General features: G+C 42.5%; 1 protein-coding gene across 5 annotated transcripts in view; it reads left to right on the forward strand.

The window, feature by feature from the left end:
• Xpnpep3 (X-prolyl aminopeptidase 3) overlaps positions 1–27,807 on the forward strand; it is a 57,272-nt gene that overhangs the window by 9,597 nt on the left and 19,868 nt on the right. For 2 of the 5 annotated variants that reach the window (XM_042265200.2, XM_042265202.2), the window contains exons 2-4: positions 1,101–1,214; positions 11,833–12,240; positions 16,137–16,339. In XM_042265200.2, coding sequence (XP_042121134.1) covers positions 1,101–1,214; positions 11,833–12,240; positions 16,137–16,339 — 725 coding nt within the window. Of the gene's footprint in view, positions 1–1,100; positions 1,215–2,536; positions 2,686–6,170; positions 6,281–11,832; positions 12,241–16,136; positions 16,340–27,807 lie in introns of those variants that run through there. The other 3 variants (XM_042265201.2, XM_076556391.1, XM_076556390.1) reach the window with 3 other exon arrangements.

Consider the following 27,807-nt stretch of genomic DNA (forward strand, 5'->3'; position numbering starts at 1 on the left):
TGGAGTAGCCTGTTGTAGCACTAGTTCGTTGTCATGGGTTCTCTCTGCCTCCCCTCCTCCTCTCCATCCGAGCACCTGTGTACACATGGTGCCTGCTGTGATGACGTCATGAAGCGCTTTTCACTTCTCCCCTTCAGGGGAGGTAACTTGAGTGATTGCTGTTTGAGCATCCTCACCTTCTGCAGTCACACAAATATGTGTTATGAACAGCTCCATGTGCCTCTCCTTGTGACTAGACCCATCTTAATATATAGCAGTTGCTGTGTTTATGAGTCTAGCTCTTTATATTATATAGCATTGTAATGTTCTGTCTTGCCTCATCTCCATCATGCTTCATTTTGACTACAGGGCAAACAATCTTACTCTTATGTCTTGCTTAGCATGTGTTCTGGTGATGTCCTAAATAAAATGGTTAAATTAATGCTAACCGTGCTCACATTATGTGTTAGCTATGGCTAAGCATTTTTTCCTAGATTATTCTTATCAGACTAACATTCCAAGAGTAAATGAAACAGTAAGTACTTGTTTTCTTATAGCTAACATAGTCCCAATTAAATGTTGATTCTGTTTTTCCAAATTTTTTTTTTTTTTTTTTTTTTTTTTTTTTTTTTTTTTTTTTTGATTTTTTTCGAGACAGGGTTTCTCTGTGTAGCTTTGCGCCTTTCCTGGGACTCACTTGGTAGCCCAGGCTGGCCTCGAACTCACAGAGATTCGCCTGCCTCTGCCTCCCGAGTGCTGGGATTAAAGGCGTGCGCCACCACCGCCCGGCTGTTTTTCCAAATTTTAGAGTATAGCCTTGGGCAACCCCCCCCCCAACTCCTTTCTGACTCTGTTTGCTTTTACTCCATCCTCCTCGTCATAGCGCCTTACTCATACTGTGTTGTGTTTGTGTTCGTTCTACTCTAGCAGACAAGTCTCTGGGAGTAAAGATCTTAACTTGTGTCTTAGGGTCCAGGACAGGCTCTGCATAGAGAAAGAGCCACGAACATACTGAAGGAGGAGGAAAGAAATGCTAATGTCTATTTTGTAAGGATCCAAGCTGCTGGGAATAGTGTGCATGTTGTGAAGATGTTCCACTGCATCCTTTGTTTTTTCTTCAGGATGCATGTCATGTTTACAGCAAAGGTACTCCCTTCAGCCTGTGCCAAAGAAGATTCCAAACCGGTACTTAGGCCAGCCCAGCCCAGTTACACATCCACACCTCCTCAGACCAGGTAAGGCTTTTGACTGTAACAACCACTTCTGTTTAGATGCTCTGTCTAGAATAATGCTATGCATTAAAAATTTTTCCCGCCGAGCGGTGGTGGCACACGCCTTTAATCCCAGCACTGGGAGGCAGAGGTAGGCGGATCTTTGTATCTATGTGAGTTCGAGGCCAGCCTGGTCTACAGAGCAAGATCCAGGAAATGCACAAAACTACACAGAGAAACCCTGTCTCAAAAAAAAAAAAAAAAAAAAAATTCCTAATAGTAGTGTGTCATGATTATTAACTGATAGTATTGTTAATGTGACTGAGGAATTAAAGTTTTAATCTTATTTTAATTAAGTTTAGATGAGTCTATGGAGCTACTGGTACTATATTGACATCCAATCTAGAACAATAAATGCAATGAACTATAATTCATAATAACCAGTAAGAAGTATATATTTCAGAATTCTTTTTATAGGTGTGAGTATTTCGCCTTCATGTATATCTGTGTACCACATATGTACCTATTGCCCTTGGAGGCCAGAAGAGGGCATTGTATCCTTTGTAACTGCAGTTAGAGGTTGTTGAAAGCTGCCATGTTGGTGCTGGGGACTGAACTCGGACCCCTGAACAAACAGCCAGTACTTTTAACCACTGACCCATCTCTAGCTTCATATTTCAAGATTTTTTTTTTTTAATTTATTATGTATACAGAGGAGGGCGCCAGATCTCATTACAGATGGTTGTGAGCCACCATGTGGTTGCTGGGAATTGAACTCAGGACCTCTGGAAGAGCAGTCGGTGCTCTTAACCTTTGAGCCATCTCTCCAGCCCTCAAGAATTTTTAAACGAAACTTCTAAGTCATAGTTTCTAAAACTATTTTCTGTTGACCTTTTGTTTCTATTTAAAATGTTAAATTTTCGAAAACTCAAAAATTTTGTTTAACAGAATTGCTTCAAAGTAGGTTGGACAAAATTTCCAGATGTTGTCGCAATGAGAAGTGGCCGACTCAGTTGATAAAGGTCATGCAAAAGACGATGAAGGTTGCTTTTGTTTCTAGAGACGCTGCTGGAAGGGCTGCCGTCACAACTGCTCAGTTAAGACTCGACACTGTTTGGTTCTGTGTTTAGGAAGGCGATGATGCATTTGTGAACAGTGTTCCAGAGATAGGATAGTAGGGTAAAACCAAATGCTTTATAGAAAAAGTCAGGTTTTTTGAGGAAAATGACTGATTCCTTCCACCATGGAAAGGTAAGTGTGTGTGTCTGTAAGTTGCTATGAAAGCGCATGTGTTCATAATGTAAACCCCCTTAGAAATACATTACTCTTGCACTGTTTCCACTCAGTGAATGACACCAGTGTGTCTCTCAGTGAGGACTTCCTTTGGCTGCTTCTCCATCAGATAGAACTCCTTCCTGCTGGGAAGCCCGCCGGCAGCAGGAAATGCAGCTCACCACTGCAGCACACAAGAAATCAGAGTTTTCAAAGCTGTAAGGTAAGCACAGTCCAATTGATACTAAAGGTTTTTTTTACCCTATTGACCTACCTATAGTTTCTGTTTAAAAGAGAAAAAAGGTAGAATTGATACTTAAATTTTACCAGCTTTGAAATGATTGATTTCTTGTGGTGAAATTCTTTATGTGGTAAGCTGCATTTCCCAGGCCTTGAGTCTCACAATCAGGTGAAGATAAATTACTTCATGTCTAAATTCCTTGGCTCTCTACATTATGTACATAACTTTTTTACTTTTGCCTTTGCCACAGATCTGAATATTGTTCGGAGAAAATGTTAAAAACAACTTGAACATCAATATTCAGTCTCAATGCCCATCACATATAACTTGAAAATTTCCTTTAAAAAGGAAAAAATAGAAGCCGGGGGATGGTGGCACATGCCTTTAATCCCAGCACTTGGGAGGCAGAGGCAGGTGGATCTCTGAGTTCAAGGGCAGCCTGGTCTACAGATCGAGTTCCAGGACAGCCAGGGCTACACAGAGAAACCCTGTCTCAAAAAAAGAGAGAGAGACAGAGAGAGAGAGAGAGAGAGAGAGAGAGAGAGAGAGAGAGAGAGAGAGAACGTACTTGGAGTAGTTTTCCATGAGTGAAGATGCACTCTTCGTCTGTCTGGTCTCCTCTCTTGTTCACAGTTTACATGTGGGAACCACAAAGTTTGCATTTGCTTCTTCACAGTCATCAGAGCACCTAGGGTTGGAGGATGTGGCTGGTCAAAGTACTGTGTTAGGAGCACAGATCAGTAGTGTAGGCACATAACAAGCACATGCATGCATGCATGCATGCATACATACATACATACATACATAAAACAGGATCATGAATGTCAAAGTTTAAAGGGACCATGTGCCATGCCATTAAGCATGCAGATTTGACAGGGCAAAGGCATCTAAAGCATGAATCATGTATACTTACCCACACACAGACATACACACATTTTTTTACTCTGTTTTAAACTGTAGTAATGACACATAACTTTAATCCCAGCACTTTAGAGGTAGAGGGAAGAGCATATCTGTGAGTTTGAGGCCAGCCTGGTCTATATAACAGGCTCCAGGATGACCAGAGCTACATTGTAAGACCCTGTCTTAAAAAAAAAAAAAAAAAAAAAAAAAAATTGAAAAACTGGAGTCTAACTGGCAACCTAAAGAGTACATTTTTGTCAGCTGTAACTTTGCTCCAAAAGGTCTCACATCTGACATAGTTAATGGTAATAATACCTACAACTTACAACTTGAGCAGAACACGTCAGTCTCTCCTGTTAAATGAGTCCTATACATGAGACAAAGAATATAGAATGTAGAAAAGCATACTCTAGTTGCTTATAATTCCACTACTCAAAAGAATACTGTTGCCGGGCGTTGGTGGCACACGCCTTTAATCCCAGCACTCGGGAGGCAGAGCCAGGCGGATCTCTGTGAGTTCGAGGCCAGCCTGGGCTACCAAGTGAGCTCCAGGAAAGGCGCAAAGCTACACAGAGAAACCCTGTCTCGAAAAACCAAAAAAAAAAAAAAGAATACTGTTGAGTTATAGATTCACTCTCCCAAATTGTCTCCCCTTAAGAGTTTCTAAGTCAGTTACAAACCCATCTTTCATATAATTTAAGTAAGTTCTCACCTAAAGAAGTGCATTTTTAAAAAGTAAATTGTTAAAGATAATTAACTTTAATATCAGAAATATTGGGCTGCAGAGATGGCCCGGCAGTTAAGAGGACCGGCCGTTTTCCAGAGGACCTGCATTTGATTCTTAGCACCCACGTGGTGGCTCACAACCATTTGAAACTCAAGTCCCAGAATATCTGATGCCCTCTGCTGGACTCCAGGGGCACCAAGCACACATGTGGTACACAGACATACATACAGGCAAAACATTTAAACACATAAAATATAACTAAATAAGTCTTTTTAAAAATCTGAAAAGACCAGGCATGGTAGCACATACCTTTAATCCCAGCACTCAGGAGGCAGAAGCAGGTGGATTTCTGTGAGTTCGAGGCCAGCCTGGTCGACAGAGTGATTTCCAGGACATCTAGAGGTGCATAGTGAGACCGTCTCAAAATAAAATAAATATATGAAAAATTAAAGACATTTTTTGGTGGGATTATATGAATTTTTTTGTTGTTGCTGCTATTGTTTTAATGCTGTTTAAAAGATTTAAATGTGCTGGGCAGTGGCCTTTGATACCAGCACTTGGGAGGCAGAGGCAGGCGGATCTCTGTGAGTTCAAAGCCAGCCTGGTCTACAGAGTGAGTTCCAGGACAGCTAGGGCTGTTACACAGAGAAACCCTGTCTCAAAAAAGAGAAGAAAATTTAAATGTTATCTGAGTATAGTGTACCTTTAATCCCAACACTGAAAAGGCAGAAACAGGTGGTGCTCTGTGAGTTTAAGGACATCTTGGTCTATACAGTGAGACCCTGTCTCAAAAAGAAAGCGGGGGGGGGGGGGGGGGGGGGGGGATATGAAAATGTGCACAAGAAATGACAAAGCATTTTGAATGTGTCAAAACCATGAGTGAACTTTGTCAAGGAAAATATACATGCCAAGACCCCATAGACCTACTTCATCAAATTCAGCAACTCACAAGGTCCTTAAGGGTTCGAAAGGAAGGGGTTAGTAAGTCATGGTGTTTGCTTTTAGCTTTTCTTTGTAGCCTCTCTGGCCTGGACCTGGTGAATGATGTTCCTGGTTCACCTCCACAAGTGCTAGGATTACAGTGTGTAGCACCACACCCACCACAACCTGTTTTGTTGTTGTTGTTGTTAGATTTATTTTATGTTGTGTGTGAGTAGTTGGCCTCCATATATATGTGCGCCACATGCATGCCTGGTGTCTGTGGAGGTCAGAGGAGGGCATTGGATATCAGATCCCCTGAAACTAGTTTTCCTGTTGTTAGGAACCAGACCCAGGACCTCATAAATACTATACGTGTGTTCTCTACTGAACAACAGCATTTACCCCCTGAATCCAAACAAAGACGGTACACTGTATATGTTCTTTACATCTATAGCTTTGTTGGTGGATAGACTATAGTTTTCACCTATATGTCTAATTCATGTTGACTGTAAGTTTCAATTTGCCTTTATATTTTAACTAGCATCTAGAATTCTGTACACTACCAGCCAGAGCTGAATTGTAAAAATTTTCTATTTAATTTTTTTATTACTTATTTAAGTGTGTATTATTTTACCTTCGTGTGTCTATGCACCACACATGTATAGTGCCTGCAGGGGCCAGAAAAGGGCAACTAATCCCCTGAAACTGGACTTACATATGGTTGCAAGCTGCCATATAGATGTTGGTAATCAAAGCTGGACCTTCTGAAGGAGCAACAAATGTTCTTAACTACCCTATGGGTCAATCTTATGGAGGCATTTTCTCGATTGAAGTTCCCTTTTTCCAGATGACTCTGACTTTTGTTAAGCTGACCCACCTCCCCCACCGCCACTGAAAGAAAAAAAAAAAAACTTAGCCAGCACACCCCTGAATGGTCCCTTCTCACCTATTGCTGTTGGGTGAGAAGACCAACCACCTGAGGCTTCTGTACACACGATCACTTGGAGGTGAACAGTGGCTACTCAGGTCAGTTTTAATCTTCCCAAGTCCTGCCTGTCATTGCATTACCATGACGACAACCTCTCAAGTGTTTGTTTGGTCTTGGGTTGGTTTTATATAGACCAAAATGGCTTTGAACTTGCTAGCTAGCATAAGGATAACCTTGTTCTCCAAATCCTGCTGCTAGGTAGGTTCTAGAATTACAGAAGCACATATGCCTGTCATTTTTTAGACAGGATCTTACTGTGTGGCCCAGGTTGACCTCCAAAGCTTTCTCCTTTCTCAACCTCCTGGGTGCTGGGATCACTTGTATACTATACCACACACCTAGAAAATGTCAATTCTTAATTCTGGGAATACTTAACAGCTTGTACTTACTGTTGTGTTTTGGTAACCTGTTTTTTCTCTTGACAACTTTGTGAAGTGCATACTATTTATTATTTGTTTTATAGTTGAGGAAACTGAGGCTCTTCCCAGGTCACTGAGTGATTTGCTAAACTAGGGATCCAGTGCCCCAAACGCTGCCTCTTCTTTTCTTTCTTTTTCGTGGTGGTGCTGAGAAATTGACCAGGGCCATCGGGTACTAGGCATACTGATGCTAGGCAAGTGCTCTACTGCTGCTACACCCCTAGCCCGTGTTCTTCATTTTGTTTTGTTCGTTTGTTTGTTTTGTTTTGTGTTTCAACACAGGGTTTCTCTGTGTAGCTTTGGAGCCTGTCCTGGAACTCACTCTGTAACCCAGGCTGGCCTCGAACTCACAGAGATCCGCCTGGTTCTGCCTCCCAAGTGCTGGGATTAAAGGCGTGTGCCACCACCGCCCGGCAATGCCATATTCTTAACCATACTTAAGATAGAGTGTGGAAAATAATCTAATCAAGTTATATTTAAATTAAATTTTATTTATTTTAATATTTCTAATTAAAATTTCTAATCAAGAAATATTTTCAGTCTCACATGCTGCATAAAAAGAAGTACGACTCAGTTTGGGGAAGTTGGTTTAGTGTGTGTGTGTGTGTGTGTGTGTGTGTGTGTGTGTGTGTGTGTGTGTGTATGTATGTGTTGTGCTGCTGCTCTTTGTGGGATGGTATACCATAGAGTGAACGCTGGGCCTTGCTCATGCTAAGGAAACATGGAAACATTCTGTGCTGAACTCTATCCCCAGCCCTGAAAGAAGTCTCCCTTAATATGAAAGTTTAGAGACTGGTGTATGTTTTTAATCAGATAAAATTTAGGTTCAGTGAGTTGTACAGATCTACAATTAAGTTTTGGCAAAGATGGCCACCAGAATAACCTAAAAACTTGGTCGATATGTAGAACATTTTATTATCTTTTAAAATTTATACTCAGGAGAATCAGTAGTTCAAGGTCCTCCACTTCACAGTAAGTTTGAGGCCAACCTGGTTAGCAAAGCTTGTCTGGAAAATCACAAGGAGGGTGGGGAAGATGGCCAAATGGGTGAAGTGCTACTGCACAGCAGAGGCCCGAGGGTGACTCCCTAGAACACATGAAAGTCCAGATGCACTGGGTCCCAGTACTGCTGCAGCTCGTGAGCCAGCTAGCCTGGTACACGCAGCAGCAAACGAGACCCTGTCTCAAACAACGTGACAGGTAAAGACAAACCCAGAGCTGTCCTCTGACCTCTGAGAGGGCTCTGTCGAGTGCACACACACATACACACACACATAGACAAAAGATATAACTCATGTTCAGTGCTCCAGGCAATTCCCTTGAACCCTGCTGTAGTGAACCCCCACTTCCATAGGAAACCAGTCCTCTGGTTTCAAGATCACAGTGCCTGTTTATGTTGCCCTATAAGTGAATTATATGATATGTACCCTTTCTGTCTCTTGTTTTGCTCAATATATGCAAATGAAATCTACTTAGTATTATTTCATTTTTCAGAAGCCTGTGTCTCACATTATGAAGGAAACACAAAATAATTTTTTCTTTCCTCATTCTCTGACTGATAATCAGTTCATGAACTACCTTGTATACAGTAAAAACTATCTAATATTAAACAATTATTTTCGCTGGGCGGTGGTGGCGCACGCCTTTAATCCCAGCACTCGGGGGGCAGAGGCAGGCGGATCTCTGTGAGTTCGAGGCCAGCCTGGGCTACCAAGTGAGTTCCAGGAAAGGCGCAAAGCTACACAGAGAAACCCTGTCTCGAAAAACCAAAAAAAAAAAAAAAAAAAAAATTTTCAGAATAGGCCACCTTAAATGTAGTTAGTTTTGGGAAATAATTAAATTACATACCTAGATTACAGCATAAATCTCCATCTTCCCATCCATTTTTGGTCTTTGTTGCTATTTTTTCTCTGGATTTTCTGCTTGGCTAACAAAACGTGAAGAACGTTCTTCTTGCTCTCTTAAAAGACCCAGTCCTAACTGTCTTGGAGGCACTTCCTTCGTGGCTGCAGTCAGAATTGATTGTGCAACCTCTAGTCTTTTGATTGGCTCAGTCAAGTTAGTAGAAGGGCCCCTTTGTCTCTAATTGATCCCACAAGATAAAATGCTAACTATAATCCTTAATAATTACAGTTTCACAAAATGCCAGAATGCCTACTCAGACATAATAGTTTTATCACAAGAAATTCAGGCCAGATTGACTGTTGGTTCTGTGATCAAAGGCCATTGCAACCGCCGAGTTTACTGAGAGAGTACAGAGGTCATTCCTTTACACGCTTTGTACTCCCCACCAGATGAAGAGAAGGCTCCTTTCCTGCATAGCTTTCTGTTGTGATTTATTACTCTACTGCTTTGAGATTTTGGGAGCTAATGATTATTCCAAACTGTAGATAATTACTAGACTTGGAAAAGTATAGCCAATATTGTAAAGACTTCTCAAACAATCGTTCTTACGAAACTAGATTTCATAAAGAAATGCTTTAGCGCCGGGCGGTGGTGGCGCACGCCTTTAATCCCAGCACTCGGGAGGCAGAGCCAGGCGGATCTCTGTGAGTTCAAGGCCAGCCTGGACTACCAAGTGAGTTCCAGGAAAGGCACAAAGCTACACAGAGAAACCCTGTCTCGAAAAACCAAAAAAAAAAAAAAAAAAAAAAAAAGAAATGCTTTAAATGAGGCTGGGGGGCAGGGGGGGGGCTGTATAGTTCAGTTGGTAGACTGCTTGCCTAGCATGCCTGAGAACCCTGAAAACTGAGTGTGGTGATACATGGTTATAACGCCAGCACTCTAGAGATGGAGGCAGGAGGATTAGAAGTTCAAATTCTAATCAGTCTCTGCTTTTATGGAAGCGTATCTACAAGGAGCCCATTCTCAGAACATCTCCCTGCTTCAGGGAGCTGTCAGTAAAACCTTGCTTGCCCTTCACAGACACACACACTCACACATGCACACCCACATACATATATGCACACGTTTGTTGCTTGAGTAACTAGGAAATTCCAGTGCTGAGTAGCAATGGCAGACTTAGCATGACTAGTTATTAGAGTAGCTCTGGTACAAAGTTAAGATTTCTGCCAGATTCGAGGCGACTCAGGAGGCTTGGTCTCTGAAGGAGGCAGATGTGAGCGTGGGTTCTTTATTAATCCCACCAAGTCAGGGTAAAGACATTACCCAAATTCTTTGGTCAAAATAGACAAGCTTTATTTTCTTTCAGACAGGGCTATCTCCCTAAGGTGGGATTTGAGAAAATAGCACTAAACAGAAAAAAGTGGGGCTCATAGAGCCCAGAGAACTGCAAGGCTAGGGAATTTCCAAAGGGTTTTGGTTACTTAGGCACTTGGCAGAGTATTTCAGAATATTTGGCAGAACATCTTAGAGTGGAGATTAGGGTATAAGGTGTGGAACATGTCAAATTCCAGAAAATGGACCTAGACCTGGTCAAATCCAAGTTTTACAGAAAATAGGCATGAGCTTATTTTGACCTTGTCACAAGATGGATTTTAATCTTAAAATGAAGTAGGATGGTTCGTCGTCTTTCTTTGCCCACTATTGCTTTGATTGATTGAGACCAGTCTGTAGGTCCTAAATTACTTCCTTTTATTTATTGCCAATTTCATCAATAAAAGTGAAAAGGATTTTTATTATACATATTTTTAATTGAATAAGGTTTTCAGATTTTTGTTACAACCCAAACTCAGTCTCTAGGACCAGCATAGTAGAAGGGAAAGCCTGACTTCTGCAGATTGTCCTCTGAACTCTACATGCACACTGTGGCACATGCATGCCCACACTCACACAAGTAAGTTAATGAGTAAGTGAGTTAATTTCAAATGTAAAGGGAACAAAAAGAACTACATGCTTTATTTGATTCTCACAACAGCCTCAACAGGTGGATAGTATTACCCTGGCTTTTAGTGGATTTGCCTCGCTCACTGTAAATACAGGATAAAGGGGACAGGTCTTACTAAAAAGATATATTATGCCTTAGGAATTCAAAAGAGATTTTTTTTTAATGATTTATTTTTATTTTACGTTCATTGATGTTTTGCCTGCATGCAGGCAAACATGCATGAAGACAGTTGTGTGAGGGTGTCTGATCTTGGAGTTACAGACAGTTGTGAACTGCCATGTGGGTACTGGGAATTGAACCCAGGTCCTCTGGAAGAGCAGTCAATGCTCTTAACCACTGAGCCATCTTCTCAGCCCCAAGATTTTTTTTTTAAGGTCTTGAAATTGAAGAAAATTTTTATCAACTATTATAATAAAAACTAGGGGCTGGAGAGATGGCTCAGTGGTTAAGAGCACTGGCTGCTCTTCCAGAGGACCTGGGTTCAATTCCCAGCAACCACATGGTGGCTCACAACCCTCCATAATGAGATCTGGTGCCCTCTTCTGACCTGCAAGTGTATATGTAGGCAGAACACTGTAGACATAATAAATAAATAAATCTTTAAAAAAAAAAAAACTACATACTATTAGCAAACACTTATCAAGAGTCTACTATATTCTAATTATTCTGTACCTTGGTAGTAGGTTGAACAGACAAAAATCTATGTCCTTGTGGAAATTGCCCTTTTTACAGGGAAGTCATACAGAAATAATGTATGAACATATAGTTAACATATTGAAGTTTCAGGGAAGCTTTGACTGTACCCTCGCACATGATAATGTTCTATAAGAGGCTGAAGAGACAGCTCAGCCATTAAGAAAGAGCACTGACTACTCTTGCAGAGGACCCAGGTGTTGTTTCCAGCACCCACACGGTGCCTCACCGCCGTCTGTAATTTCAAGTCCAGGGGATCTAACACCTTCTTCTGGCCTCTTGAGGGACCAGCACACACGTGGTACACAGACATATATATAAGCAAACACCCATATGCATAAAAATAAATAAATATTTTTTAAAATAATGCTTGATAAACACTTGATTAGAGGAATAGAAGAAACCAAAGATCTGTACAAAATCTTACAGGGTCATAATAATTTTTCAGATTTAATCACATTTGACTACAATTTGCAGTAAAATAAAAACCTGGATTATCTTAATTCTTTGTATGCTATATCATCAATTAAAGAAATGATCGTGGATGTCTCCTTCTGATATTAACGATTTTAGGTACTCTAGCAGTCTAGCCATTCAAAGCATCCAGTGACTTTTTCCCGTCCTTTTCTAGGGGAGGTGACACCAGGACTGTCCCAGGTGGAGTACGCACTTCGAAGACACAAGCTGATGGCTCTGATCCACAAGGAAGCACAGGAGCACAGTGGGACCGACCACACAGTGGTGGTCCTCTCTAACCCGACGTACTACATGAGCAATGACATCCCCTACACATTCCACCAGGACAACAATTTCCTGTATCTCTGTGGGTTCCAAGAGCCTGACAGCATTCTGGTCCTTCAGAGCTTCTCTGGGAAGCAGTTGCCATCCCATAAGGCCATGCTTTTTGTGCCTCGGAGAGACCCTGGTCGAGAACTGTGGGATGGCCCTCGGTCTGGCACGGATGGAGCGATAGCCCTAACTGGGGTGGATGAAGCCTACACCCTGGAAGAATTTCAACACCTAGTACCTAAACTGAAAGGTAATGCTAGTAAAATCAAATCGCAGGCCAAGGTAGGATTCGGGCCTTCCTTGGCCTGTAGTTGTTAATTTTCTAAAATAATTCTCCTAGTAGCGTTTTTTTTTTTTTTTTATAAAAAGCTATTGCTAAATGTGGTGGCATGTGTTGTATCACAACTCTCAGGGAGACTGAGACTTGAGGATCTCTGAAAGGTTTTTGTTGGTAGTGGTTGTTGATTGGTTGGTTTTTTTGAGACAGGGTTTCCCTGGCTGTCCTGGAACTTGCTTTGTAGGCCAGTCACAGAGATCCACCTGCCTCTGCCTCCTAAATGCTGGGATTATGGGTGTGTACCACAGGAGGCCGAATTTGAATCAGTCAGTGCTGGGACTAAAAGTGTACTCCGGCTATCACCCAGCTCTGCGCCAGTTTTAAGATCAGCCTGGATTAAATGATGAGGCCTGTCTCGGGCTACAGCTGAGAACCACATGGACGCTGAGCACAAGGCGTTTTCTCTCCGGCCTTTTCATGTCTCCCCGAGTTGCTGCCTTTGTCGTCTTTGGCAGTCGGAATTAACCTGGGGCTGGAGAAGTGGCTCCGTGGAAGATCAGTTCCTCTTCCAGAGGCCCCAGGTTTGATTTCCAGCATCCACAGAGTGGCTCACAACCATCCTAACTTCAGCTCCAGGGGATCTAACACCCCTTCCTGCCTCTGCATGCACCAGACACAAACGTGGTACACATACATATACACAGTCAGAACTTTGTTTTAATTTTAACCACGTATAGTTAAATCCTCACAATACATGTGTTTCTTGAAAGGACTTTTCTCATCACTGTGTGTTTTTTTAATCCACTTTAAAGTTTATTTTTATTATTTGTGTGTGTGTGTGATGTGGGAAGGGGGCAGGTGTGCCACAGCATACCTGTGGAAGTTAGAGGGCAGCTTTGCGGAGTCAGTTCTCTCCTCCCACCATTATTGGGCTCCTGGGATCAGGCGGAAGTTACCAGCCAAGCACCTCTGCCCACTGAGCTGTCTGTGTCATTAGCTCCTAGTCATTATTCTTTCTGTTTGCTCGGGGTTTTGCTGGCTTGTTTGTTTTGAGACAGAGTCTCATTGCTGCTCTAGCTCGCCTGGAACTCACCGAGATCTGCCTTTCTCTGCCTCTCATGTGCTAGGATTAAAGGCATTGCCAAACCCAGCTTTTTTTCTTCTTCCTTTCTTCCTTTTTTTGGGGAGGGATTGAGGGGGGGCAGGGTTTTATATAGCCCCAGCTGTCCTGGAGCTCACAGAGATCTGCCTGCCTCTGGCATTAAAGTTATGTGCTATTGTGCCCAGCTTATCCACTATTCTTAATGTTTAATGGGTAAAAGTACCAGATACCCGAAGTGTTGGTATAGCACAAATCCTAATTGGCCTTAATAATAAAAGCCCAGAGTCAGATATCAGGGTAAAAGCTGAAAGATCAGAGAAGCAGAGCAGCCAGCCACTAGAAAGACTTCTTACCTCTACCAAATCCTCAGCCTGAAAGGGACTGAGTTCCTGTCTCCTCCCACCTTACACTCCCTCTCCACTCAGATACATCACTTTGTCTCCACCTCCCTAGTGCTGGCATTAAAGGCATGAGATCCCAAGTGTTAGGATTAAAGATGTGTGCCACCACTGCCTGGCCTCTAGTTGCAATCTCCTTTCTCTGATCTTCAGGCAATATTTATTAAAACACAAACAAAATATCACCACAGAATCTAATAAATTTATTTACAAGTTTGCAACTGCATTGGAATTGTGTCTTGATAGTATATCATTTGTCCAGCATGTACCAGGCCTCAGTTTCCAACCTCAGCACTGTCATAGAAAACCAGCCCAATAAATGTTGAGCTTTGATTTTTATACACGGAAAATAAATAATGGGGATGGTTTAATTTTTTTAAATAATTGACACTTATACTGTTGTAATTTAGTACTTCCCATGCAGTGTACACTTAATGGCATTTTTATTTTTCAAATGGCAGGCCATTGGAGCCACACGCCTTTAATCCCAGCACTCAGGAGGCAGATGCAGGGGATCTCTGTGAGTTCGAGGATAGCTTGTCCTACAAAGTGAGTTCCAGGACTGCCAGGGCTACACAGAGAAACCAGGTCAAAAAATGCTTGGCCTATCACATCATAATGCAAGCCCAGTCAGAATTTCCTCAATTCTTCCCCTATTGTAGCCCAGTCTACTTTTTGTTGATTTTGTTGTTGTTTTGGTTTGGTTTGTTTGGTTTTTGTTTTGGTTTGTTTTTGAGACAGGACATCTCCATGTAGCCCTGGCTATCCTGGAACTCACTCTGTAGACCAGGCTGTCCTTGAACACACAGAGATCCACCTGCCTCTTCCTACAGGAGTGCTTGGATCAAAGACATGTGTCACCACCTCCCAGCCCAATGTACTTTTTAATCATACAGTCCTACAGATTTAGTTAAGAATGTCATTCTTGGCCAGGTATGGTGGCGCACACCTTTAATCCCAGCACTCGGGAGGCAGAGGCAGGTGGATCTCAGTCAATTCCAGGATAGCCTAGCCTGGTGTACACAATGAATTCCAGGGTAGTCAAGTATATACAGTGAAACCCTGTCTCAAGAAACCAAAAACAAATTTTTAAAAAATGTCATTTTTGACCTACTTTTAGCAAAAAGATGAATTATACACATGCTGCTAAGCAGTATATGTCATTTTCATTCTGAGCCCTTAGAGCATAATCTCAGGGACAGATAAGACTGTCTTTTTAGATCCTACAACAAAATAAATGATAGATACAATGAATAACTGTTCCAAACTGGGAGACCTACTTTATGCTAGCTTGTCCCCAGACCATTTTACACAAGGGTGGGCTCTTTAACCAGAAAGTCATTAGCTGATCGCTGTCATCTTTATGCACCATAATTCAGGAATGCCTCTGAATCAGCTGTGATAGGAAAGAACAACTGTTGCATTTGTTCTTTAAAAGTTAAAAAATAGGTCAGGCAAGCCGGGCGGTGGTGGCGCACGCCTTTAATCCCAGCACTCGGGAGGCAGAGGCAGGCGGATCTCTGTGAGTTCGAGGCCAGCCTGGGCTACCAAGTGAGCTCCAGGAAAGGCACAAAGCTACACAGAGAAACCCTGTCTCGAAAAACCAAAAAAAAAAAAAAAAAAAAAATAGGTCAGGCGGTGGTGGCCGCACGCCTTTGATCCCAGCACTCAGGAGGCAGAGACAGGTGGATCTCTGTGTAGTCTAGCCTGGTCTACAGAGTGAGATCCAGCACAGGCACCAAAACTACACTGAGAAACCCTGTCTCAAAAAAACAAACAAAAAAAAAATTAAAAAATATCAAAATTCAAACTTAAAGCTTTAGTTCCATCTGTCATTTTCATAAGAATAGTGACATTTTGTGGTAGAAAGCTGTGTATATCCCAGAACTTTCAGAGAATGACCTTTCCAATGATTCATGTCAAGCCTATCAGATGCTTCAGTCTTGAGAAAGTGTCACTCAGCCTTCCAGGATTCCACACAACAGATTTTATAGCTTTGTCTTGCTTAACATATTTATTATTATTTTCTGTTTGTTTATGTTTCATTTATGTTTCACCATTGAACTATTTTATATTCTGATGTTAGGGATTTTTTTCTCCCTGTGGCTTTCTGAGGCAGATCTCAAGTAGTCCAGGTTGACTTTGAACTAGCTATGTAGCTGAGTCCTAATCCTCTGACTTCCACCTTCTGGGTGTGTGATTATAACAATGCGACATCACACCCAGGCCAGTGTTAGTTTATTGTATATCACTGCTTGGTGCTGGAGACTGACCCAAGGGCCTTCTTAGTGCTAAGCATGCATTCTACCACTAAGATAGACCTTCAGGCTCTGTTGGTTCTAAACTTATTTTTGGCTTCCCATTTTAAGCTGAAACGAGCATGGTTTGGTATGACTGGATGAAGCCTTCTCATACACAGCTTCACTCAGACTACATGCAGCATCTAACTGAAGCCAAAGCCAGGAGCAAGAACAAGGTTCGGAGTGTCCAGCAGCTGATACAGCGCCTTCGGCTAGTTAAATCTCCTGCAGAGATTAAGAGAATGCAGATTGCTGGGAAACTGACATCAGAGGTATGGCTGCTATTGAAATTATTTCTTTGTCAGATCACAAAACTCGAGCTCTTCATTTTCAGTATGCCTTTTAAGGTCATATGCCCACTGTAGTAACCTCATAGTTGAATCTATCTAACTTCTGCAGTATGATTAGTGAATATCTCAAGACATGCTCAATGCCTTGCAAGGCAAAATAAATCTGCCTCCTTGAAGATTGATCTTTTATTCATTAGTGTTGTTTCTCTTTGGAACAACAACTAATTTAGACAGTTTTGGTTACTGAAGAAGGCTCAGGATGCCAGATGCCAGTGTTTACTGACCTAGTTCATTACGAGTGCTCCTGGACCCAAGATAGGGTTGCATTGCAACGTACCTGTCATTGGAAGCACTGTGCACTGATGATGAATGTTTAGGCCTAACCTATTAAGCGTCAGGGTTTAGCAGCATGGCCTACTGTGTATATCAGTTGCTACCTTTAAGATCTTGTGCCTGAGAGCCATGGGTCACTGCCACTGCCCAGCACAGTGTGAGAAGGACCACGCTCTCGTGTCTCACTAGAAAGATCCAAATGCAGAGATTAGAAATACGGTTTCTACTGAGGGCATATCATACACCATAAGATATTTGAGAACTAAGTTAAACCATGGAATAAGATACTTACACAAGGTATGAAAAAACAAGAAGGTGCATATGAATGTATGTAGAAGCCTAAGACCTCTCCTGTGGCAGGACATCCAGATGGGCCAGGTGAACACTCATTAGCCCACACATTAGGACTAAGAAGAGTCATTGTCTTTCATAGATCAGGAACTGGCAAAAATTTATTTCCCACAGTTGTCCAGCCTTCAGACTCAATTCAGGTTGCCAAAATGGTCCATTTCTGATGAGTGCTCTCTTCTGTCTTTCAAACAGCCAACTTCTTGCTGTGTTCTTACATGAGGGGATGCCTTTTCATAAGGTCTTAAGTCCTGTCAGACTCATTGTTCAGTTTCTTTTCTTTTCTTTTTTGTTTATTTGTTTTTCGAAACGGGTTTTTGTGTGTGTGTGTTTGTATCCATAGCTGTCCTGGAACTCACTCTATAGACCAGGCTGACCTTGAACTCAGAGATCTGTCTGCCTCTGCCTCATGAGTGCTAGGAATTAAAAGGGTGCACCACCATCCAGCATGTTTAATTTTTCAACAAACTGCCTTACTGTTTCCTATTTCCAACCAGACTGTTTTTATTCCCATCATTCCAGTTTGTTCCATGTCCTCACGAACAGTTATTATTTCTCTTCTGGGCAGAAATTAGCCCTCTTGAGAATTATGAAGTGACTTTAAAATCAGTGTGTCCTGTGCTCTATCTCTTCACCAAGGTCAGTGCCATGCAAAAACTTCGGCAAAAGCTGGGCATCGTCGCACATACACATAATCCGAACACTCAAGAAGCAGAGGCAGGTGGATCTCTGTGAATTCAAGGCCAGCCTGATCTACATAGCAAGGTCCAGATTGGCCAGGGCTACATAGAAAGACCCTGTCACAAAACAAGCAAAAATGTCACCCCACCAGTTTGTTTACTTCAGTGATGTTTGCATAAATCTGGAAATGTCCCATAACTGCATTTAGACGCTTTGGCTTGAGACGCTTTGGCTGTCCTAATGGCTGTTCTGATGAGTGTGCTTGGGTTGGATTTTTCAGATGCCATTTGAGTGAAGAACTCTCCCGTAGCAGGTGTCACCATACAAGCTGGTTCCCATTGCTGTTAAGTAGTGCATGACCTTAGTGTATGTTCTACTTGGTTTTTCCTTTGTTTGTTTGTTTTTGTTTCCCAAGCAGGGTCTCTCTGTGTATTTCTGGCCATCCTGGAACTCTGTAGACCAGGCTGGCCTTGAACTTAGAGATCTGCCTGCCTCTGCCTCCTGAATGCTGGGAACAAAAGTTTGTGCCACCACTGCCCAGCCAAGACTTTATCTCTTAAGATAAAATAGAATGAAAAGAAAGCTGGAGAGATAATGCAGAGTTAAGATTGCTTGCTGTGCAGTCTTGAGGACTGGAATTCAGTCCCAGCATGTATGGAACAAACCAGGAATCCCACAGACACCTGTCACTTCAGCTCTGAGGGTCCAGTGCCTTCCTCTTACCTCTACATAGCACAGGCCCAGACACTTCACATGCATGTGCACAAACGTGCACATGTACAAACACAAATAACATAGATATTTAAAAATAAAAATAAATTTATTAAAATGCAAACATATGAACTATGAACCAATAGCTGAGGAGCCTCCAACTGGATCAGGCCCTCTGGATAAGTGAGACAGTTGATCTGTTTGATCAAGTTAGCTTGATCTGTTTGGGAGGCATCCAGGCAGTGGGACCAGGTCCTGTGCTCATTGCATGAGTTGGCTGTTTGTAACCTTGGGCTTATACAGGGACATTTGGCTCAGCCTGGGAGAAGGGGACTGGACCTGCCTGGACTGAATCTACTAGGTTGAACTCAATCCTCAGGGGAGTCTTTGCCCTGGAGGAGATGGGAAAGGGGGGGGGGCGGGAATGGGGAGAACAAGGGAATCCGTGGCTGATATGTAAAATTAAATTAAATTATAAAATAAAAAAATTAAAAAAATTTATTATTGGGTGGTGGTGGTACCACCTGCCTTTAATCCCAGCACTCAGGAGACAGAGGTAGGCAGATCTCTGGGAGTTTGAGGCTAGCCTGGTCTACAAAGGAAGTTCTAGGACAGCCAAGGCAACACAGAGAAGCCTGTCTTGAAAAAAAAAAAAAAACAAAGTTACAAATAAATAACTGTATTATTATTTTGAGTGTCTGGGTGTTTTGCCTGCGTCTTTGTCTGTGCACGGTGTGCCAAGGGAGCCAGAAGAGGGGATCTCCTGGGACTAGAGCTACAGATGTTGGGGTTGCCTTGTGGATTCTGGGGACCAAAAGTGGGTACTCTGTGAAAGCAACCAGTGCTCTTGGCTGTGGAGTCTTTACTCCAAACTTCAAATAAAGAAACATTAAACAGAGAGGCCAGAGAGAAGAGAGACGATATCTATCTGGTCAGCTGCATGGTGGTGGCGCACGCCTTTAGGCCCAGCCCTCGGGAGGCAGACAGCCAGGCCTACACAGAGAAGCCCTGTCTCAAAAGAAAGAAAAAAAGAAATCTGTCTGGCAGCACAATGCCTAATTCCACTAAAGCTCTCTTATTTGAAAATCATGCTGAGTCCACCAGGCTCCGGTCCCAGAGTGGCAGTGGCACTCAGCGACATGATTCAGTTCTGCTGCAACAGTCTCCCTCACCATCCACTGTGCGCTTTTGAACTAAGAAGAATTTCGCCTTCAAGAGGCAGAGGTAACACTCAGAGGGCTCTGAGTTTGAAATCTGCCTGGTCTGCGTAGCAAGCTCCAGGCCAGCCAGGGGATACCTGGTGAGACCCTGTCTCAAAAAAACAAGTGGGGCTGGAAAGATGGCTCAGTGGTTAAGAGCATTGGCTGTTCTTCCAGAGGACTCTGGTTCAATTCCCAGCACCCACATGGCAGCTCACAACCATCTGTAACTTCAAGATCTGAAATCCTCACACAGACATACATCCAGGCAAAACACCAATCACATAAAATAAATAAGTAATTTTTTAGAAAAAGTAAGCCTACTGAATTAGACCTGCTAGTTCTTTTCCTTGCCAGTGGGCTAAGTCATATGATTGTTCATCTTATGTCTGTTCATCTGCAATAACAAAGCAAATAGCTATTTTACTGTTTTTACAAGAGAGGGGCAGAACAGTAAATAACTTTTTTTATGGTTTTTTGAGACAGTGTTTCTCTGTGTAGTCCTGGCCTGGAACTAGCCCTGCAGACAGGACTACCCTTAACTGAGATTCATCTGCCTCTGCTTCCTGAGTTCTGGGATTAAAGACTTGTGCCACCACACCCAGCTCTAACTTTTTGCCATCATATTTTAGCACTTTTATCTAAATCACAATTAATGACTGGCTATACAGTGTTCATTCACATTATTGTTAATACGTTTTTCAGGTATTCCCACAGGTTGCTTCCCAATATTTCTCCATGCTAAGAAACTGGTCAAAAAATACGGTGTCTTTTGTATTTTTGCATATAGCTGAAAACCACATGCCCAGCTCCTCTTAAGTATTTGGCTCTCTATATCCCTCTCTTATGGCTATTGCATAGAGGAGGAGATTTGTAAGTCCTTCACCCTAAGGACATCGGAGTCACAGCCAAAAAGAATATTGTTCTGATGCATTAAGCATTTCTCATACAAAGCATCTCTTGGGCTTTTGTAGTACCTGTGGATTGGTTCCCATCACCACAGCAGTAATCTTGCCTTTCTTTTATTATTATTGTTGAGTTGACTTTTATTTTCTCTATTTGTAATTACACTTATTTATGGAGAGGCCATACATACCATGGGGCATGTGAGGAGAGCAAAGGACAGCTGGTGAGGTTCAGCTTTCTCCTGCCGCCATGTGGCTTGTGTGCTTCAAACTCGGTTCCTTAGGCTTAGTCGAGAGCAGCTTTGCTCACTGAGTCATCTCACTGGCTTTTATTGTCTGTCTTACCCTGTGTGGAAGGTTGATGACATACTTGGCAGCCTCAGTAACTAGTCTGCAAAGAGTAGCATTATTTATTTGAGAATAGCACATAACGGATATACGAGCTGTGAGTGTAACAGGCTTTCTTTTGGGCCACCAACCAGCTCCCAAATCATGACATGGAGACCTCTTACTAGTTATGAATAATCAGCCTTATCTTATACTTGTTTCTTGCTAGCTCTTATAACTTAATTTATCCTGTTTCTCTTCGTGTATGTTTTGCCTCGGGGCTTTTTCCCTTTCTTTCTTTCTTTCCTCTTTCTTTCTTTCTTCCTTTCTTTCTTTCTTTCTTTCTTTCTTTCTTTCCTTCCTTCCTTCCTTCCTTCCTTCCTTCCTTCCTTCTTTCTTTCTTTCTTTCTTTCTTTCTTTCTTTCTTTCTTTCTTTCTTTCTTTCTTTCTTTCTTTCTTTCTTTTGTTCTTTCTTTCTGTATGTCTGTCTTTCCTGCTGTCTCCATGTGTGGCTGGCTGGCAGCTGCCTGGCTTCTGGTCCCAGGCATGTCCCTCTTTCTCCCTCATTCTCTTGTCTTCTTCTCTCTCTCAAACCTAGATTTTTTTTTCTCCTATGTATTCTCTCTGCCTGCCAGCCCCACCTATCCTTTCTCCTGCCTTGCTATTGGCCATTCAGCTCTTTAATAGACCAATCAGGTGTTTTAGACAGGCACAGTAACACAGCTTCACAGAATTAAAAGAATGGAACACATCTTTACATCATTAAACAAATATTCCACAGCATAAATGAATGTCTTAAATTAATTAATTAATATTCTACAACAGTGCACATGCTGTAGTGTGCTTGTGGAGGGGAGGGAGTTGTCATAGGACAATTTATGGCATTGATTCTTTCCTTCCACCTCTACATGGATTCAAAGGATTGCATGTCAAGCGCCTTTACCCACTGTCGTCTCACTGGTCCTTATCTTATTTTTTAGTTAGAATTTAATGGAGTGCTGGGGGATGGTGGCGCACGCCTTTAATCCCAGCACTCTCGAGGCAGAGGCAGGCAGATCTCTGAGTTTGAGGCCAGCCTGGGCTACAAAGTGAGTTCTGGGACTCACAGCCAGGGCTACACAGAGAAACCCTGTTTCAAAAAAAACAAACAAACAGAAAAGCAACTTCATTTGATTCTGATATCTTTAACAGCATACATAGTGAAATGGGTTGCTGCAATCAGATGTATCATCCATTTTGACCCCAAATTTCCACTGAAGTGGGCATTCTAGTTTTATTATCAAGCTGTTAATTGACTATATAAAGGCTGAATTGGTTTAGAACTATAATTATTGTCCTTATTGTTTCCATTTTGTTTGTGTGTGTGTGTGTGTGTGTGTGTGTGTGTGTGTGTGCGCGCGCGCGCGCGTGCATGCACGCATGCACTGCATCAGATTAAACCCAAGGCCCTGTGAATGCTTAGCATGTGTCCTACCACTGGAATACATCTCCAGCCCTATTTGCTTTTTTTTCTTGCGACATATGCAGATACTTAAGCATTTGAAGTGTACAGTTGAGTAGTATGAAATCATTATCCAGACTTAGTCATCATCTCAGGTAGAAACTCTGTACCCTGCAGGCAGCTTCCCCTTTCCTCTTTCTTACAACTTCTACTTCACAGTCTGTCTCTATCAATTTGTCTATTCCAGCTGCTACTTATAAGTAGAATCATAAATCATCGAGACCTGCAGGCCAGCCCTGACTATCCAGTGAGACTTTGTCTTAGTTCCCCTGCTGCACTCACCCCATTAGAAAGGGGGGTTGGGTGGGCTCTGGGTTTCAGCAGCACGGCCCAGCCAGGGCTGCAGTCCCTCTAATGCTGACTTGGGCACCGTGCCTTTCCCGGCAGTTCTGGAGTGTTTTATTTTGAAGACAGGTTCTCACTGGTCTGGGCTCAGATTCACCTCTGTGTTAGCACCCCAGGTTACCACAGTGCCATCCGAATTCTGGCTTCGGAATTCTGTAGGTACCCCCTTCTCCTTTTATTTTCCAAAACAGGATCTCATGCAGTCCAGTGGATGGAACTTTATGCATAGTTGAGGAATTTCTGATCCTTCATCTCTCAAGATCATGCTTGGCTTTTAAGATAGAGTTTCACTATATAGATCAGGCTAACCCTGAACTCAAAATCCTACCTAGACACCCAAATGCTGGTCTTAAAGCTATTCACCACAATTCCTGTTTTATCTATGGGTATGCATGGTAGAATACAATTTTGATAAATTAGGCACCACTCTGTGAATTAGGGTGAGGACACACTTAGCCTGATCAGCCCATTACTTTTGTTTTGTTTTGTTTTTCAAGAAAGTCCTGGCTGTCCTGAAACTCCCTTTGTAGATCCAGCTGGCCTCGAACTCGTATAAGTCCGCCTGCCTCTGCCTCCCAAATGCTGGGATTAAAGATACCCATTACTATTTAAAGCAAGGGATGTCACTCAATGTTGAACATGTTGTTACACAACTTTAATCTCAGCACTTAGGAGGCAAAGACAGATGTCTGTGAGTGCAAGGCCAGCCTGGTCTACTTATCAAGTTCCAGGCCAGCCAGAGCTACTTTGTGAGATCTTGTCTAAAAAGAGAAAGAGAGAGAGAGAGAGATTGCTCTAAAACTAAAACTCACAGGAAACATTTGTGACAGAGGTTTGTTTTTTTTTTTGTTTGTTTGTTTGTTTTTTTTTGGGTTTTTTTTTTGGTTTTTCGAGACAGGGTTTCTCTGTGTAGCTTTGCGCCTTTCCTGGAGCTCACTTGGTAGCCCAGGCTGGCCTCGAAGTCACAGAGATCTGCTTGGCTCTGCCTCCCGAGTGCTGGGATTAAAGGCGTGCGCCACCACCGCCCGGCTGACAGAGGTTTATAAGTGTATTGTATATAGTAATCTAAAGTATAGTAATCCTTCAATGTGAAGGAAATATAGAATTTCCTTCACTGGCTACCCACTCTTCATTCCTCGCCATTTTACCACTTGAATATTAGTTGTGATCTCACAGTTCATCAGATAGTATTGTAGCCCGGGTTCTTTTCGTTAGAGCTCCACCTGTTGACCAAAGAGAGAAGCTCATCTGAAGGGTTCCTTAGCTTAATCTGAGCCATTGCTGAAGGTGGTAACTATACCCTCTGAATATTTAGCAGACCTGTTATCAATTTTCATTTTCCTTCCAATCCATTTTCCAGCTCCCTACGGTTTCCAAATTCCACTGGTTTCAATGTGTATGCTACTTCAAACCAATCAAGATCTAGTTTAGTAAATTTTTTTTTTGGAGACAGGATTTCTTTGTGTAGCCCTGACTGTCCTGGAACACATTCTGTAGATCAGGCTGGCCTCAAACTCACAGAGATCCACGTGCCTTTGCCTCCCCCCCCCCACCCCCCATCAAAGGTGTGCGCCACTGCCTGGCTGAAACTTTTAGTAGAAAACATGAGTCGGTCCTTATGGCCTTGAAGTCCCCAGTGGAGTTAATTATTCCTAAAGCACAAGCAACAGAAGAGAAAAGTTGGACGTCATCAGAATTTAAAGATTGCTCAGAGATCAGGAGGACCGACCGCTCTTCCAGAGGACCAGGTTTGATTCCCTGCACTCATGGTAGCTCTCAACTGTTTATTATACCACTTCTAAGGGGACCTGACCCTCTTCTGGACTCTGCTGGCACAGCACTCACGTGGTACACAGACACAGAGGCAAGCAAAACACCTATATATAAATAAATCTCAAAAAAAGCTTTAAAATTTTATGCACAATTATATATATAATCCAGAAAGTAAAACAAGTCCACATAATTGAAGGACATGTTTACAGACGCCTGTTTGATTAAGATCTAGTATCTGAAATATATTTAAAAAAAAAAAAAAACACCTCAGAAATTAGAACATGGGAGGGAGCTCAGCAGTGAAGAGCACTGGCTGCCTTTCCAGAGGACCCAGGTTCAGTTCCCAACACCCACTTGGTGGCTCACAGCCATCGGTAACTCTAGTTCCCAGGAATTCAGCGATCTCTTCTGACCTCCATGGGCACTGCACCCATGTGATACACAGACATACCTACTGGCAAAACATACATACACGTAATATAAAATTTTTAAAGATAAGGACTGGAGAGATGGCTCAGAGGTTAAGAGCACTGGCTGTTCTGCCAGAGGTCTTGAGTTCAATTCCCAGCAACCACATGGTGGCTCACAACCATCTGTAATGAGATCTGGTGCCCTTTTCTGGTGTGCAGGCATACATGCAGACAGAGCACTGTATATGTAATAACTAAATAAATTGTATAAATAAATAAATAAATAAAATAAAACTTATTTTTTTAAAAAAATTTTAAGATTAAAAACCCTCAGAATTCAAAATTACAAGTCAATATTTTTAAGATTTATTTATTTTATTTTATGGGTATTTTGCATACATGTGTGTATATATGTACTCCATGTACATGCCTGTTGCCCACAGTGGTCAGAAGGGCACTGGAGCCCTTAGAACTGGAGTTAGGGGTAGTTGGGAGCTACCATGTGCTTCCTAAGAACTAAGCCTGGATCCTGCAAGAAAAAAAATGCTCTTTTTTTTTTTTTTTTTTTTTAAGATTTATTTATTTATTATGTGTACAGTGTTCTGTCTGCACATATCCCTGCAGGCCAGAAGAGGGCACCAGATCTCATTGTCGATGGTTGTGAGCTACCATCTGTGGCTTGCTGGGAATTGATCTCAGGACCTTTGGAAGAACAAGCAGTGCTCTTAACCTCTGAGCCATCTCTCCAGCCCAAACAAGTCCATTTCTTTATTTTATTTTAATTTATGTGCCTGTGTTGAGCAGGGTAGTGTAGGCCTTAGCATTCAGAAGGCAGAGGCAGGAGGATCTCCAGATGAAGGCTATCCTGCACTACATTGGGACTTTCAGGCTAAGAAGAGCTGCAGAGTAAGACCCTGTCTAATAAATGAAAGAGTGAGAGAATACGATAGAGAGAGAGAGAGATGTATGCACGTGCCTGAGGAGACAGCATGGAGCATGGTTTTCCAGGAACTAGGAGTATAGGTGGTCATGAGCCGTTTACCATGGGTGCTGCAAAGCAAACTCAGGCCCTTTGCAACAGCAGCAGCAAATGCTCTTCATTCCTGAGCTGTCTCTCTGCAGTCTGTAAGTCAGTTTATTTGGGGCTTTTATTTTATTTTAGTGTGTGTGTGTGTGTGTGTGTGTGTGTGTGTGTTGCCTGCATGCATGTCAGTACACTATATGAGTGCAGTACCCACAGGGACCAGAAAAGTTGATTGGATCCTTTGGAACTGGAGTTGCAGATGGTTGTAGGCCAATGTGTGGGTGCTGAGACTCAAACACAGATCTTCAGGAAGAGCACCCCGTACTCTTAAGCACTGAGTCAGCTCTCCAGCCCCAACAGGTCAGTTTCTTTGTTTTGAGGCAGGGTTTCTTTGTGTAACCATCCTGGCTGTCCGGGATCTCACACTGTAGACCAGGCTGGCCTCGAACTCACAGCGATTCGTCCACCTGTCCCCCCTGCCTCCCTAGTGCTGGGATTAAAGGTGTGTGCCACCACTGCCCAGCTTGACACCTTCTTCTTGCCTCATAGAGCATTGCCCTCACATGCACAAACCCACACAACATACACATAATTCTAATTAGAAATCTAAAAAATAATCCACATATGGTGGCACACACCTTTAATCCCAGCACTCAGGAGGCAGAGGCAAGTGGATCTCTGAGTCAGAGGCCAGCCAGGGCAACACAGAAACCCTGTCTGTCTTGTCTGTCTGTCTTATCTGTCTCTTCTCTCTCTCTCTCTCTCTCTCTCTCTCTCTCTCTCTCTCTCTCTCTCTCTCTCTCTGGAAACTAAGATAAATTTATGGCCCACTTACAAATAACCACAGTCACCAGGCGGTGGTGGTGCATGCCTTTAATCCCAGCACTCAAGAGGTAGAGGCAGGTGGATCTCTGTGAGTTTGAGGCCAGCCTGGACTACAGAGTGAGTTCCAGGAAAGGCTCCAAAGCTACACAGAGAAACCCTGTCTCAGAGAGAGAGAGAGAGAGAGAGAGAGAGAGAGAGAGAGAGAGAGAAATAGCCATAGTCATCATGACAGTCTTTGTGGTACAATGAGTATTTTAAACTCCTTTCCACACCTCAGTGCTTGTTTTTAAATTTAGCCTATTGGGGCTGGAGAGATGGCTCAGAGGTTGAGAGCACTGGCTGTTCTTCCAGAGGTCCTGAGTTCAATTCCCAGCACCCATATGGTGGCTCACAACCATCTACAATGAGATCTGGTGCCCTCTTCTGGACACTGTATACATAATTAATAAATAAATAAATAAATAAATAAATAAATAAATAAATATTAATTAATTAATTAATTTAGCCTATCGTGTAATGTTTTAAATGTCTTTATAAGCTAATCAAAATATTTTCTGGAGCCCTAGGAGTGTAGCTCAGTAGTAGAGTACTTTCCTGATGCTTGTGGGGCCCTGGGTTAGTCACATGCACTATATATATATATGGAGCTAGTTATGATAGTGAGTTGTAAACATATATGCCTATAAAAATAGATATACACATAGGTGTGGCTGTCACAGAGAATCAATATTCTGGGCCAGTAGTTCTCAGTGGGGGAGTATTTTTGTTCCTTCTGTAGTAGACATAGGCAGTGTCTGGTGTTCAAACATGCAGGATGCTATTGACATTCTACATTGAATTAGACGACTTCCCACAACTAAGCATTATCTAGATCCCATTGTCAATGCTACTGAAGTTTAGGCAATAGTGAGGTGGCTCAGCAGGCAAAGCACTTCCTGCCAAACATGAGTTTGATCCCTGGGACCCACGTGGTAGACTCCTGACTTCTACATGCATGCTGTAACACCTGCACACCCCCACACATATACATACACACATGTACCCATGATCAATACATGTCACTTTATT

Source organism: Peromyscus maniculatus, chromosome 20 (assembly GCF_049852395.1).
Source record: "Peromyscus maniculatus bairdii isolate BWxNUB_F1_BW_parent chromosome 20, HU_Pman_BW_mat_3.1, whole genome shotgun sequence".
Taxonomy (NCBI): Eukaryota; Metazoa; Chordata; class Mammalia; order Rodentia; family Cricetidae; genus Peromyscus; species Peromyscus maniculatus.